This window comes from Merops nubicus, unplaced genomic scaffold (genome assembly GCF_000691845.1).
Source record: "Merops nubicus isolate BGI_N331 unplaced genomic scaffold, ASM69184v1 scaffold355, whole genome shotgun sequence".
In the NCBI taxonomy this organism is placed as follows: Eukaryota; Metazoa; Chordata; class Aves; order Coraciiformes; family Meropidae; genus Merops; species Merops nubicus.
The window spans coordinates 1-14746 of NW_008609993.1; the positions used below are offsets into that span (position 1 = coordinate 1).

The following is a 14746-nucleotide window of genomic DNA, read 5'->3' on the forward strand; positions in this document are numbered from 1 at the left end:
ATGATTCTATGATTCTATGATTACTGTTATTGTTAGTATTCTATGATGCTATCATCTATAGCAGTGGTATTAAAGCTGTTTTTCTTTTCTAATCCATAAGTCTCCCTCTCTTCCTCTTTGCAGGGGGGAAAGGGGGTTACCCGAGAGCATCTGTTACGGTTCTGGGGGTGGCCCTGACCCCAAACGGGGACAGCCTGGGAGGGGGGTCACTGCTGAAGGGTGTGGGGCTTCTCAAGGCATGCCGGAGGAAGGTGCTTGGGGATAGCAAAGGCCTCCTACTCCTGCAGCATTACAAAATGCAGACAAATCAACTCAGAGATGCTTTATTGAGGAAAAAAAAACTTGCCCAGTGCAGAGGGAGGCAGAGGGTAAAGAGAGCAGGGCACTGCCATGGGCATCAGGGCGAGGCCTCCGAGCCCAGCCCCGCGGCACTCGGAGCGTCGCTGCCGGGCTGCAGCTGCCCCAGGATGCTGAGGATGGAGGAGATCTCATCCTGCACGTCTGCGGAGAGAAAGAGGGGCCCGTGAGAGAGAGCTGGTTCCTGGCCAGGCTCTCACCTTTCCTTGCTCCCCGAAGGAGCAGCCACGCTCCCGGAGGGCATTTCTGCAGTGGGCTTTGGGAGCTGGCGTTGAAGGTTTGGGAGGTGGAGCACGGGGAGGGAAAGGTGCCTTGCAGGAGAGCGGGTGGCTTTTGGGCAACGCCAGAGCCTGGAAGGCCTCTTGTCCTGTTGCCCTTCCCTGCTGGGCCTCCAGAGAGGGGCTGGAGGAGCTGGGGCTGCAGGCAGGGCTCAGGACATCCCCCACGCCGGTGCAGCGGGACCATACCTGGCAGCTCCTGGAAAACTGGGTGTCCTGGGCAGAAGACCAGGCTGAGCATGGCAGAGAAGTCCCTCTTCATCTTCTCCATGATCTCCGCCTGCAGCCATCACAGAGCCAAGCACGTGAGCAGGGGATTTGGCTGGGAGCCCCTCACCCCCCCAGCCCCCCGGGTTAGTGCCTGCAGGGCCACAGGAGCTCTCGGGGGCAGAGGCTGCAGCTCTGAGCTACTCTAAAGCCCAAAGCCTTGTGAATTTGAGGCTGGGAGGGATGAAGCTGCCCCTTGTGGATGACAACAGCCAGTCCCGTTCGTTGTTTGTGGGCAGAGCCTCGAGTATGGGGCTCAGCCCCACATCAGTGCCTAGAGCTGAGTGGGGTCAGCCCCGGGGAGCAGCCGGAGGGGGCTGGTGACACTGGTAACGCTTCCGAGCACCACTGGGGAGGAGTCCTGCCACAAAAGCAGTGCCAGTGACGGCCTCTCTGTGCAGGTGAGACCCTCCTCGTGCCAATGTCTCCCCAGGAGATGCCTTCACGTTACCACACACGTGTTCAGCAGATCCTTTTTTGGGACGTTGCCCTCACACACTGCCCATGGCTGGAGAGAGGGGGCCAGGAGGTGCCCAGCTCACAAGGTTGCAAGGTTAACAAGGAGGTGCCCAACTTACCTTCAGGGCCTGGAAGTGCTGTCTCATTTTCTTCTGAGCTTTTTCAAACATTCCATTTTCCACTTCTTTCTTTATGCCCTCGCTGAGGATGTTCTTCATCTTGATGTAAGCTTGGATTCCACTTTGCCTGGCAGCCTCTGTTGGCTGGTGCAGGCTCCCTTTCCACTTTGCCTGGCAGCCTCTGTTGGTAAAGTGGCTTCTGTCACATTGAGATCAGCCCCACGATGCCCGTGGGGAGGAGGGCCAGAGGTGTGGCTTGGGAATGGAAACTGCTGTGGTTTATAGTGCTCTGCTGGAGGTGACCCATCTCCAGGACTCTTTCCTCCTTGGGCTTGGCTGATGGCCCAGCAGCCCGTTGTCCGAATTCAATCCTCAAGTCATTGGGGTCAGACCTGAGGGACCTCAGGGTTCTGGGCTTTTAATGTCTTCATTTTCTGAGTATTCCCCCTACTGATGGGCAAGGATGGCAGCAGCCAATCCAGGAGCTTATTGCTTTTGGATGCTAAAGGAGACAGCAGGGGTGGCTTTCAAAGATGCACAAACAGTGACTTCATTCCAGGAAAAATAATCTGTTATTTACAAGAATTAGTGAATTAGAGTAAAACAGGCAGCTAATTGGTTTTGTTTTGAGAACGATCTACTTCAGACTTTAGGATCCCCTTGGAGTTGATGCCCAAGTCATCCCCTTGTCCTGTGGCTTTCTTCCAACCTTTCAACAGAGAGTTTGCCTGCCTGGACTCTTCTTCTGACCCCATATTTGGCTTATTTTGTAAACATTGGAAGAACCTTCCGTGTGCAGTGGGGTAAAGAGGAGGTGAGTGGCCATACCTCTGTAGTACTGCAGCAGGTCATTCTCAATGGACGTGGTGAGGGAGCTGTAGATCTCTGCTTTCCTCTCCAGGATGACTTTTTCGGTCTCCCTGATGATGAAGTTTGTCTGCAAGAATAAGTTCAAGTGCTCGCCACCGTTGCTTGGGTCACCCAGAAGGCTCTGGGCTAACAAGCCCATACCAATCATCTCCTGCAGATGATCTAAACGTGTGGTGTTGAGTGGAGGACTGGCAGAGCTGGTGCTGGTGGGCATCAGCTCTCCACTGGGCTCTGACTTAATGTGGAAGATGCCCCTGGCAGCTGAAAAATCTGTTCTACTCTACTCTACTCTACTCTACTCTATTCCATTCATGTAGAACAGAGAAGTTTAGAAGAAACTGGATAGAAGAAGAAGTGCATGGACTCCACACCCTCCTCAATACCAAGCTTGCTAAAGGCAAGGTGGAAAGCTCTAGACCCTTCCCCAGCAGCTCCGTTGCCCTTCTCTGGCCACGCTCCAGCCCCTCAAGGTCCTTCTTGGAGGGAGGATCCCAAACTGACTCCAGGGTTTGAGGTTGGGCCTCCTCAGTGCCGAGACCATCTAAACAGGTCCTACCAAGACCTTGCTTTCCCCTGCCCGTTCTCCCAGCGGCCATTCCTGATTGCACAGCCCCTCCCGGATGCTCTCCCTCTCCCCTCACAAGGTGAGCACACCTCCTGCTCAAGGAACCTGAGCTTGTCTCCTTCGTCAGCCAGCAGGTTCTCCTGCAATGCTTTCTGCAGTTCCTTCTTCATGGCTTCTTCGAATTTTTTGAGGCAATCTTTCAGTGTGCAGCCATCATCCATCTGGACGCTGTTGGGGTGAGAAGCTCATCCAGGACAGAGGAATAGATGTGGTATCACCCACCACCTCCCCACCCTGACGGCAGGAAGCCGAGGAGAAGCCACAGGAACGTGAAAGTCAGCGGAGCAGCGCGGTTTCCACGCACTGAAAGGAGAAACTTCCCCAGCTGGCCAAGCCCCGTGCCTGAGCACCACAGCCTGTCCCACCTTCTCCATCCTCTACCTTCTCTAAGTGCTCCCCGTGCAGCCACGCTCCACCCAGTCTCTGTGTGCTCAGGTAATGCACGAGGGACGTGGAGCTGTTGGAACACGTTCAGCAGAGAGCCACAAAACTGATCTGAGAGCTGGAGCAGCTCTGCTGGGAGCACAGGCTGAGGGAGTTGGGGCTGTGCAGCCTGGAGAAGAGGAGGCTCCAGGGGGACCTTATAACAACCTTCCAGTACCCGAGAGGGGCTACAGGAAAGCAGGGGAGGGGCTGTTCACAAGGGTTTGGAGGGACAGGACGAGGGGGCAGTGGCTTTGAGCTAGAAAAGGGCAGGTTTAGGTTAGATGTGAGGAAAAAGTTCTTCAGTCTGAAGGTGATAGACCACTGGAATAGATTGCCCAGGGAGGTGGGGGAGGCCCCATCCCTGGGTACATTCAAGATCAGGCTGGATGAAGCTCTGAGCAGCTTGATCTAGTTGGAGATGTCCCTGCTGATGGCAGGGGGTTGGACTAGATGACCTCTGGAGGTCCCTTCCAGCCCAGACATTCCATGATTCTATGATAATTCATGAGCAAACACCAAGCTGGACTGGATGGATTGGGCTACTCCCACCAACCAGCTGGGCTTTGCCTGCAAACAAGTGTGATTTTCAATAAGGTGGTGGGAAAGCCAACGCTGCTGGGCCCTTCCCAGCTGGGCAGTTGCACGTGGAGTCATGCCTCAGAGCTGCAGGTGCTACCTGGAGAAGACCTGACCTGCAGCAGCAAGTAAACTCTATTGTGTGGCTATAAAACCAGGCGACAGCCCCAGGGTGTGTACAAAGTGAGAAGATGCCCTGGACGAGGGCATCCCCCTCATCCTTCCCTACATCCCACTCTGTAAACCTCCCTCCTTGGAGCAGCAATGCCAGAGTCTGCACCGTGCTCCAGGGAAAGACAACTCTGAGACAGGCTTGGGATGGGCAATGAGAAGTCAAGTCCTACGAGGAAGGACAGAAAACTGGGATCTGTTCCACCATAAAGAGGCTGAGGGGAAACGTGGGAGCCTTCCCCTGCAAGAAAGGACACTGGGAAGGAGAAAGCAACCTCCTGCTTCCATAACCCTGAGGAATGGAAGAGCTGGGGCATTGAGGTTAGACGTTAGGAGATGTCTTCTAGGGCAAGGGATCCTGGTGTGATGGAGCAGGTAGCCTGGGGAGGGTGCAAGGTCCCCAGTAGTGGAGGCTGGACAAAACCTCGCCAGAAACACGCTTGACCCTCCATCCTGCTGCAGGGCAGGAGAGGACCCGTGGGCACCTCAAGGCCCCTTTCTGCACCCTTTGACGCCACACAGGGAAAGGACTCGCTCACCTGAAGATGATTCCAAAACTCAGGTCGATGTTTTCGTAGATGGGCTGAGCCAGGGAGGTGTTGACATCAATGCGGCCAAAGGCTCGGGACACGTAGAGCCCGTTCCTCTGGCACACAGCTTTCAGTGTCCTGTGGTAACCCTTGTAGCCCTGGGCTCGCTGCGGGACACGAAGCACAGAGGGGTCAGGCGTGGACAGGACTGATGCCTGACCAAGATCTGCACGGAGCAGCAAGCTGTAATGGTTTGAAACCTGCTGCCCCTGGTGGGTGGAGATCTGAAACCCTAAACCAGGTTTGTGCTGAGAACAGCGTTGGGAACGCAGAGATGGTTTCGTGACTGCTAAGCAGGGCTTGCACAACACCAAGGCCACTTCTGCTTCTCCTGCTGCCCCAGCAGCGTGCAGACTGGGCGTGTGTGTGGGGAATGGTCCATTTTCTCTCTCCCTCACACCACACTAAACAAAATGCCTTCCCAGGCAGCAGAGCAGCCAAGTGCCTTTTGCGGGTTTAGCCAAGGACCAACTGAGACCGACTCAGATAAGAGCAGAACAAGGACTGGCAGAGAAATAGATGAGAGGCTAAAGGGCTGCCTCTGACAGAGCGTGCCCTCAGTCTCTCTAGAAACCTCTCCATCTGGGGGTGGGGGAAGTTGTGGATGCATCCTGACAGCCGGTAGCCCTCCAGTGTCATCCCACAACAGGGTGCAGAAGGAGCTGGGAGTGGACGTAGATGGGACAGATGCTGAATGGGGCTAAGGGGACTCTCCTGCTGGATCAAGAGCATTTTAGTCTCCTCTGTGGCCTTGCGTGGGTCTGGGAGAGACCGTAGCAACCTGTTCAGGATCCCCCAGGGTGTGGCTTGCTGATGTGCCCCATCTCCTGTGTCAGCCCACGCTCCACCCAGCCAGCTCTGGACACATCCCGCTGAGCTGGCTGCTTTGGGGGCACCGGTGACACCCAGCCCAGCTGAGATTCTCCACATGGCTGGGAAAAGGAGTGGGCCAGCCTGGTCCACTGAGCTCCAGGTCTCTGGAGCTTTTTAGAGCCTGGATGTGCTGCTTGGGGCTGGGGTGGAGTTCAGTCCTTCACAGCACCTCGTGTGGGGCTGGGCGTTGGATTTGTGCTGAGTTGGTGTCAGCCATCCCCACAGACCTCCAAGGGTCTTCTCCAAGCTCAGTTATTCTAGGCTTCCAGACAAACTGCTTCATACTCACAGTGAGGATCTTGTTGACAGTTTTGTTATACACCCTCTTCACTCGATTTAAACCTTCATTGAGTGGCTGGTTGATAGGTGCAAAGCATTTCTCAATATCTTTCCTCAATTCCCCAAAGATCTTCTCCAGAAAGTTGTTCCAGTAACTTCTGTTCACATCCTGGTACGGAAATGAAGGGAAAACAGAGGGGGGAAAAAAAAACCCCAGTGATCAGCTCGTGCTGGGAGCAGTGAAAACACATCCCTGCGAGCATCCCTGCAACCAGTGCCAGCAGGGCTGCCCCTGTCCCCCACCACTTCCCCCAGTCCAGGGACATGGCTCAGGGACACCTAGAGGAAAACTGTCCCACTGTGCCATGGGGAGCTGGAGAACAGCCTGGGCTGCTTCTTGTTGGGGAAGCTGTAGGAGATGGAGTTAAGCTGAGCTGACTGTGGCTATTTTGGGCAGCAGTGCCTCGCTGCGCTTGAGACCTTAAAGGTCTCTTCCAATCATAACAACACTGAGGCTCTGTGAATCCCTTCTCAGTTCTTTTGCCGTTCCCTGAGGCTGCTCTGCACAAACCTGTGCATCTGGGTTGGATCGAAGACTCTGAATCAGTGACAAAATGGCCAAAGCATCCGATGCACAATTCTTCAGCTTGTTCCTCTTCTGCGCTATGTAGAACGTCTGGATGTAGCCCCTCAGCTTTGGGATCTCTGAAAGCGTGCAGCAAGGTGGAGTTAGCAGGGTGAGAGGGCAGCACGCCTCCCAGAGACCCCCAAGGGAAACTGTTCCTCCTGCAGAACCTCGGGGACATCAGCCTTTCACCAGCAGCAGCCTGAGAAGGCGCCTGGGAGACCCTGGATCTCTAGGGAGGCTTTGGGGACTCAGCTGCTGCCACTCCAGGTGCCTGGTCTGGTTCAGCACACAGCCACATAGGCACAAGCACTGGTCCATCAGAGCTTGGGGAGGGGGCTGGGGGCCACTGGGACTTGGGCCGGACCCACAGAGCAATACAAGGGCCTTGGGAAAAGGATGTTGCATGGGAAATAAAGCACTGGAGAAGATTTTTTAGGTGAGCCGAGGACCAGATGCGTCCATAGCCAGTGCAGGCTCCTGCTGACGGTCTCATCTGGGTTAGAGCAACGGGTCCTGCTTCTGAAAGACTGGGGAAAAAAAACCAATCCTGGCATCCAAAGGGAAGAGAATAATTCTGGGGCAGATCCCCAGCACTGAGTGGAGTGCAAGGGAGGAGAGGAGAGGGCAGGGCAAGAGCCCATCGTGCCAAGCCAGAAGGGTTCTGGCAAAAGCAAGGTCACAAGGACTGCCCGCGGTTTCAGCGCAACCCCACCCGAGGTGCCGAGGAGCAAGGAGAGGGATTGGGGATGGCAGGAATGTGACGGATCCAACAGGGACCTACTGGGCGACGCAGAGACTGGGGAAAGCCCAAAATCTGGCTACAACTGCTCTTCTGGAGAAGCACCGTGGGGGTGCGAGGCCAGGCTGAGCTCGAGGGGCCAGCTCTGGCCTCAGCGCTACGTTTAGTCACAAATCGGGAGGACACGGTGGGGGAAGAGGAGGAGGAGGAGGAGGAGAGGAAATTCCCCGGGCCCCCCGAGGCCAGGAGCCGTCCCCACGCCTCCCACAGGGTCAGCTGCCCTCAGCCAGGGACCACAACGTCCCCACGGGTGTCCCCCAGAGAGAGAGCCCCAAGGTCACCTGTGTCCTCCCTGCTGAGCATCTTCCCGTCCCAGTACTCCCAGGCACTGGTCGTGTACACGAGGTCTCTCTTCTTCAGAACCTGGGAGTCACTCGGGAGCTTTTTCTGAAAGACACACACACACCAGCTCAGACCATCTCCATCTTCTCCCCGAATCCATGGACCACGTCCTGAGGCCCTTCCCTTCACTGGAGCTCACTGAGCAGACAGACTGGACCCAAACACAGCGCAAAGGGGCAGTTCAGGGGGATCGGGAGCTCTGGGATGATGCCCAGACTCCACGGAGGATTCAGAGGAACAAAGGGGGCTCAGAACATTGTAATGCAGGCACACCCTCACACACAGGTTCACGACACGGGCAAACCCCCTCCAGGTTCTCCAAACGACTTTACCTCTAGGTTTGCCTTCATTATTTTACTCTTCTCCTGCTTCACGTGTTCATTCCTTTCCAGGATGGCCTCTTCTTTACTGATCTACAGCGGGGAAAACAATAGGAATGATGACTGACATTTCCTGGCAATGTTCACTACACTCAGAGAATCACTGTGCTTGGAGAGGACCCCGAGGATCATCAAGTCCAACCTTCATCCCAACATCTCCCTAACCCGCCCTCCTGAAATATCTAAGACCAAAGAATTGTCCAGTAGAGTTTCTCCCTGATACAAGGCCAAGAGCTGCACAGACTCTCCACTTTCTGTGTTAAGTCAACCCATTCTGCTCAAGTCACGAGATGGCATAAGGAAAATTCTCTGACTTTCTTGAAGGGCCTGAGAGGGATGAAGGGATGCAAGGCTGGAAAATACTCACGTCATCTCTGTTGTGTTCCCTGCAATGGGAAAAATAAAACAGAAATCACACAGATGAAGGAGACCAGCAGGCAGCAGTCCTCTGCTCCTGGATGGAGAAGGGACCAAGGACTGGGCCAGCACAGCCCAAGTGGGGCCAGCTTGGTTCTTTACCTCTGGTATTCAGGGAGGTTCATGCAATCAGCCTTTGTGACCACCAAGGAGATGTCCTTGCACATCCCACGCTGGAAAGCCTTCATGCCTTCCTTCAGCACTGTTACATGGTTTTTGTCTCCCAGAATACGCTCCATGGAGCTGACCACCCAAATGACAGAGCATTTGTTGATGTTCTGTGATGGGAGGAGGAGAACAAGAAGCACCAGAAAGAGAAGATATGAACCATCAGCAAGCAACAAACATCCACCAGAGATGCTGAGCACCTTTAATTCCCAGTAACTCTGGCTGAAGAAAGAGGAGGGACAAGCCTTGCAGAGTGGACTTCTGAGCAGACACCTCAGCCTCCCACCATGAATTCCTACCACGAGGACTGCCAAAGATGGGGCTTGGCTAGGACACCAAGGCTTCCCTGAGAAGGGTGTTGGGACGTAGCTTGACATCAGGAAGGAAGACAGACAAATAATACAAGCCCATGGGCACAACATGGCAATGTTGATCTGGCCCTTCTGCTAAAAGGTTTCCGTGTTCCTCACAGCCCTGCTGAAGATCCCTGATGTCTCCATCCCGTGTGGAACAGGGACATCACTGCAGAGCACCCTGCCAGACTGCCAGCAAGCGTCCCCAACCTCCCCACGGGGAGCTGTGCCAGTCACCTCTTTCCACATGGCATCCCTCTTGCTGTTGGAATCGCCCATCCCTGGAATATCCACGAAGACGACACCTTCTGGAAGCCCTTGCAGCTCTGGCACAGTCACTTCCACGTTTTTGATTAGAGGCCAGACTTGTTTTTTTCTCTTTTCTTCACTTGTTTCTGCTTCTGCAGCACCAGAGCTGTTTGGATTCCGGATATATGGCCACAGCATTTCTGAAAACTTTTCTTCCTGGGGCACATAAAGAATTACCTCTCCTTGGCAAAGCAGCTCAGCGCTAAGAGAGAACCACAAGGACCTGCCACGGCTGCTTGTGACCACTCAGAGCCCCATGCCCTAGGCATGGGCACCATGGTTTGAAGAGGGGAAACAACTTCCCGATGTCATGGACAGTGGGACAACCCAAGGAGCCCACTTCCTTCCCAGCACAATGGACCTCACCAACACAACCAGAGTAAAGACACCACCTCCCAGCCCCCAGGTTCACCCTCTCCCTCAAGCATCTGCTGCACACTGCTGCTCTCCCACCCAGGCACAGCGGAGACCTTAAACTGAGCAAGATCTGGAGACAAACGTGCCCCTCAAGCCCGTGTGCTCTTCCCAGGGCGATGAGCCAGCTCCAAAGACTCTGCTCCCTTGCTGGGGCTGAGACAGCCCCAAGTGGGTTAAGATCCTTGGCTGTGTTTTGCAAGGACCCAGGACAGGTGCTCGTGCTGGCCAAGAAACAGACGGGCTACTCACGTCCTTCTCCTTGAGGGTGATACATCTTGAAGGAGGAATATTGACCACGGGGTCCTTCTTACACAGTTCTTCATAACCCTTCCTTACAGCTCCTTCCCCATAGATCGCTGAGATCTTTGAAACCGCGTCCTGGCGCACTTCGTCATCCTCCTCCTCCTCCTCCTCCTCGCCCTCATCCACGGCTGCCAGTGCCACCAGATTTTTCAGCTCGTCCTTCCACTCCTGTCAAGACAGAGCAGCTGCACAGAAGAGGACACGGCTCGGGGGCCTGGCAGAGGGAGGGGAGGGGCAGGGCCTGAGCCGGATTGCCCCGGGACGAGCAGCGCAGCGGCACAGCGGAGGGGTCTCGAGCCCCCAGGACAGCAGAGCACCAAGACACCACACGGCTCCATCCCACCCTGCACACCCCAACCCCTGGGAACCCGTGCCAGCGCCTCTCACTTCTCTGGGGACGCTCTGGCCGTCGTGGCTGCATCCTCCCCCACCCCACATCTACCAAAATCTCCTTTCGCCTCCACCTCCCTTCCTCCCAGGGGCACAAAGAGGAACAGGCTCCACACCGTGTCTGTCAGGAGGTGGATTTTTGCCTCGTGCTGTCTGCATGGGCTCGCGTTGACCTGCACCACGCAGGATGTGCAGGCCGTGGACCCAGACACTGCCAAGAAGAATTTTTTGTCTAGGATGGCATTCAGCAAGGTGGTTTTCCCTGCCCCGGTGCTGCCAAAGAGACCGATGTAGATGGGATCCAGCAAAATGTCCGGCCTCAAGCTCATGAGGCAGCCCCTGAGGAGGGAGAGAGACAAATTCTGGTCGTACCAAAGAGACTTGGAATGGCCACTTGTGGGATCCTGCCTCTCCCCCGTGTCCAATCCAAGGACAGATTGCCAGTGGCACGCTGGGCACCACATCAGCTTCAGCCTCCTCACAGCCTTGTGGGAACCGTCACCTTCTAATGGGCAATGGAACATCTCTCTGAGAAGAAACTTCTGAGAGCCCTGGGACAGTTTATGCTGGAGAAGACTGAGAGGGGATCTTCTCAATGCTTAGCAAGTTCTAAAGGGCAGAGGGCAAGAGCTTGGGGCCAGACTTTCTCAGTGGTGCCCAGCAACAGGACAAGGGGCAACGGGCACAAAGAGCATCTGACAACTCACCTGAGGTATTCAATCTCTTGTCTTGTCTCAGGCACTCTGAGGTTATTGAGGAACAGCAGCAGCTTCTCCTCAGACTTCATCAGAACTTCCTTTAGGTCACTCTGCATCTTTCCAACTGGAGGCAGGACGGGGTTAGAGGGTCAGAGCTGTGCCTGCAGCTCTCTCTTTGGGAGGCGTTTCCCAAAGGATCTCCCAGGCTCAGCAGGCACCACGTAGTTTCCATACTCACAGTCCTTCAGAGCCTCTTCGTTCCCCCCTGCAGGATTTGGGTCTCTGGTGCATGATCTCCTCTGGCCAGTCGCTGCTGCTGCATTGGCATCGTCACCTTTTCCAATGGAAGGAGAGTTCTCAGGGCTGCACCGGTTCTCCAGCTCTCTCTAGAGGCTTTGCCAACTCAAGACCTTTTCTAACAGCCCCAGGAAAGCTCCCACCTGACCAACACCCTCCTCTGACGGCTGCTCCTGCTTGAGACAAGCTTGCCCAGGAAGTCAAAGACACCAACGCTCCTCCTCTGGGCCCCAGCTTCAGCTGAGCTCCCCTTTTCTGCCCCCATGGGAGATGCCTTCAGAGCCCAAGCCCTAAATCTCATCCTCTGTGCTGGGTGTGCTGCAGGGACCCAGCACCGCTGCCTGCTGAGACCTGTGGCTGTTGAGAGGGTTTGGGGCCAGCTCCTGGAGTCAGAGCAGGGCTGGGGGTGCCCCTGCACCATGCTCAGCTACTGGGGTCCCAGGGCAGCAACTGGGGCAAACGGGAGTCGTCAACCTCCAGCCACTGGGGCAGGAACATGGTGTGTCCCAAAAACCAGCCCCTGGGGGAGACTGGTGTGACTGAGGTGAGCGAGGGGCTCTGTGCTGGTGCCTGGAGTGGGACCGTGGGTGGTTGGTGCAGATACTGGGGATCCAAGTGCCTGGAGACCCCAATTCAGGTCTCTGGATCCACCACTCCCAATGTCCATATTCTCCAACCCTGGTGTCTGTATCCCCCCTGTCCCGGTGTTTGTACCCCCCAGTTCTAGGGTCCCAGTTTCCCTCAGCCACGGCAGAGAACCCGGGTCCATGGGCACCTGGCTGGGCTCCAGCTCCCAGCATCCCTGGCCAGGGAGGAGATGCTGAGCGACCACCTGGGTCTCCTCTCCCTCAGGGGCACCTCGCAGGGTGCAGCAGTGCAGGACTCCCTCCCGGCGATGTTGGGGTGAGGAGGACACGGAGCAGGATCCCCTTGAACTCACCTCGTTTCCTGTGACTTTCTCCTTCCATCCTAAGAGCCCAACTCCAAGCTGGGTGTCACCTGAGGTGGGTGGTGGGCTGGAGTCGTGTACTGGACACGGGGCTGTCTGCAGACCAGAAGATGGTGGCTCCAGGGAAAGGAAGTCTTGTAAGTTCTTCCTGAAACGAAGAGGAAGAGCCAAGTCACATTTGTCACCACTTTGAGCTGAGCATGGCACTGGTGCCTCCCCTGGGGCCACAGCAGAACTTCTGTGGAGCTTCAAGTCTCTGGCTTCTTCACAGGACACCAGGGATTAACCCTGAAGTGTCCAAGCAGCAGGGTGAGCTCCCTGGTGGCTGCTTGGTGTAGGGGAGAAGAGTGGGAGAGGCCAGAGACTCGCTAGAGACATGGAGGCTGACAGGAGACTCAACAGAGGTGCCAAATTTACTCTTCAGCAGATATTTCCTTGTAACAAGACAAGGCATGTAGATGCTGAAGGTTGGGCTGGTCTCCAAGGAACAAGGGACAGGATAAGAGGAAACAGCCTCAAGTTGCCCCAGGGGAGGTTTCAGTTGTCCCTGAGGAACAATTTCTTGCCCTGGAGGGTTGCCCAGGGCTGTGCCAGGCTGCCCAGGGCAGTGGTGGAGTCCCCACCCCTGGAGGGGTTCCCAAGCCAACCTGAACATTGCAGCACAGCCTGGGTTGGCCGCAGGAGGTTTGAGACAACGATCTCACCTTGAATTCCCAAGAGTTCAGAGTTTCATGGAATTTATCAGAGTAAAGGGTCTCAAAGGAAACCAAGTCCAGCAAGTTGCAGCAGAGGCGCCGAGAGAATTCAGCCTCCTCCTTGCAAAGAAACCTGCCCCAAAGGTGCCGCCAGTAAGCGCAGCGCTAATTAATTAATCAGGCTGAAATCAGAGTCATTATCTAGAGGAACTCGGGACGTCCGAGCCCCGAGCAGGCAGGAAGAAGCAGCAGCAGCACCCAAGAAGCCCGTTACAAAAGCAGCTGGAATTGGGGTGAGTTTATACAACCTCTGAGCTCCGGATCCGTCCGGGTGCCGGGAACTCCTGTCGCCGAGCAGAAACGAAACTGCAGGAAGATCTGGGGAGGTGGAAACCCCTCCTGGGGAGATGGAAACCCCTCCTGGGGAGATGGAAACCCCTCCTCCTGGGACAATGGAAACCCCTCCTCCTGGGAAGGTGGCCAGCTGACTCCTTTGACACTTCATACACTTCCTTCTCCAACAGGGTGTTGGTGAGCAAAGGTAGGGCAAGGGTGGGGCCACTGATGTCATCTGCCTGGGGCTGTGAGAAGCATTTAACACTGTCCTGCAGCACAGCCACATCTCCCAAGGAGAGAGATGTGGATTTGATTGAAGGGCCACTCGGTGGGTGAGGAGTTGGCTGGATGGTGGCTCTCCAAGAGCTGCAGTCAATGGCTCAGTGTCCCAGTTGAGTTCCTCGGTGGTTGGGGTTGGGGTGTTGCAGCTTCGTGTCTTTGTGGTGATAGGGGCAGTTGGGTCAAGGGCACCCTCAGCACGTTGACACCAAGTTGAGTGGTGTGGTTGAAACAGGTGAGGGGTGGGATCCATCCAGAGGGACCTGGACAGGATTGAGAGGTGTCCCCACGTGAATCTCCTGAAGGTCAACAAAGCCAAGTGCACCTGGATCTGGAGAAATCCTTGTATCAATCCAGGCTGGGAGATGAAGAGTTGGAGAGCAGCCCTGCAGAGAAGAACTTGGGGGTGTTGGGGGGTGAAAAGCTGGACATGAGCCACCACCACGTGCTCACAGCCCAGAAGGCCCCAACTGTATCCTGGTCCTGTCATGACCTGTCTGATGGGACCTGGGGGCTGGGTGGCTCTGCAGGGCCCACACCAAGACCAACCAAGGTTTGGGGGCAGCTCAGTAGATTTCTCCATACTCCTCCATGCCTCAGTTTCCCTGTGGGGAAAGCTTGGGGGTTGGGGGATCCTCCTTGTCCTGGCTCCTCCAGGGATTCTCCTGCCCCAGTTCCCCCAGGGGATGCTCCAGCTCCAGATCCCCCTGTTCCTGGCCTGGTTCCCCCAGAGGGTGCTCCTACCTTGGAAAATGCTCCTGGCCAAGTTTCCTGAGGGATGCTCCAGTCCCAGTTCCATGGAGGATGCTCCTGCCCCCGCTTCCCAGGGGATGTTCCTGCTCTGGCTCCCTTGGAAAATGCTCCTGGTGAAATTTCCCCCGGGAAAGCTCCAGTCCCAGTTCCCCCAGGGGATGCTCCACCTCCAGTTCCCTCAGAAAATGCTCCTGGGCAAGTTTCCCCCGGGAATGCTCCAGTCCTGGTTTCCTGGGAAGATGCTCCAGCCCTGGTTCTGTGGAGGATGCTCCTGCCCCGGCTTCCCGGGGGATGTTCCCAACTCAGTTTCCCCAAAGGATGCTCCAGCCCTGGTTCTTCAGGG

General features: G+C 55.8%; 1 protein-coding gene across 1 annotated transcript; it reads right to left on the bottom strand.

Annotated features, from left to right (window-relative positions):
* Positions 1–397: 397 nt before the first annotated feature.
* On the bottom strand, positions 398–11218 carry NUGGC (nuclear GTPase, germinal center associated; the record flags this gene model as incomplete). Its single annotated transcript, XM_008940725.1, is given in 15 exon segments — positions 398–501; positions 825–915; positions 1481–1659; positions 2309–2417; positions 3005–3143; positions 4688–4845; positions 5901–6059; positions 6462–6595; positions 7599–7704; positions 7992–8062; positions 8518–8734; positions 9215–9355; positions 9953–10174; positions 10513–10735; positions 11104–11218. Coding segments are annotated over 15 exon segments (2168 nt in total), but the record flags the coding sequence as incomplete, so codon positions are not given.
* Between the last annotated feature and the right edge of the window lie 3528 nt (positions 11219–14746).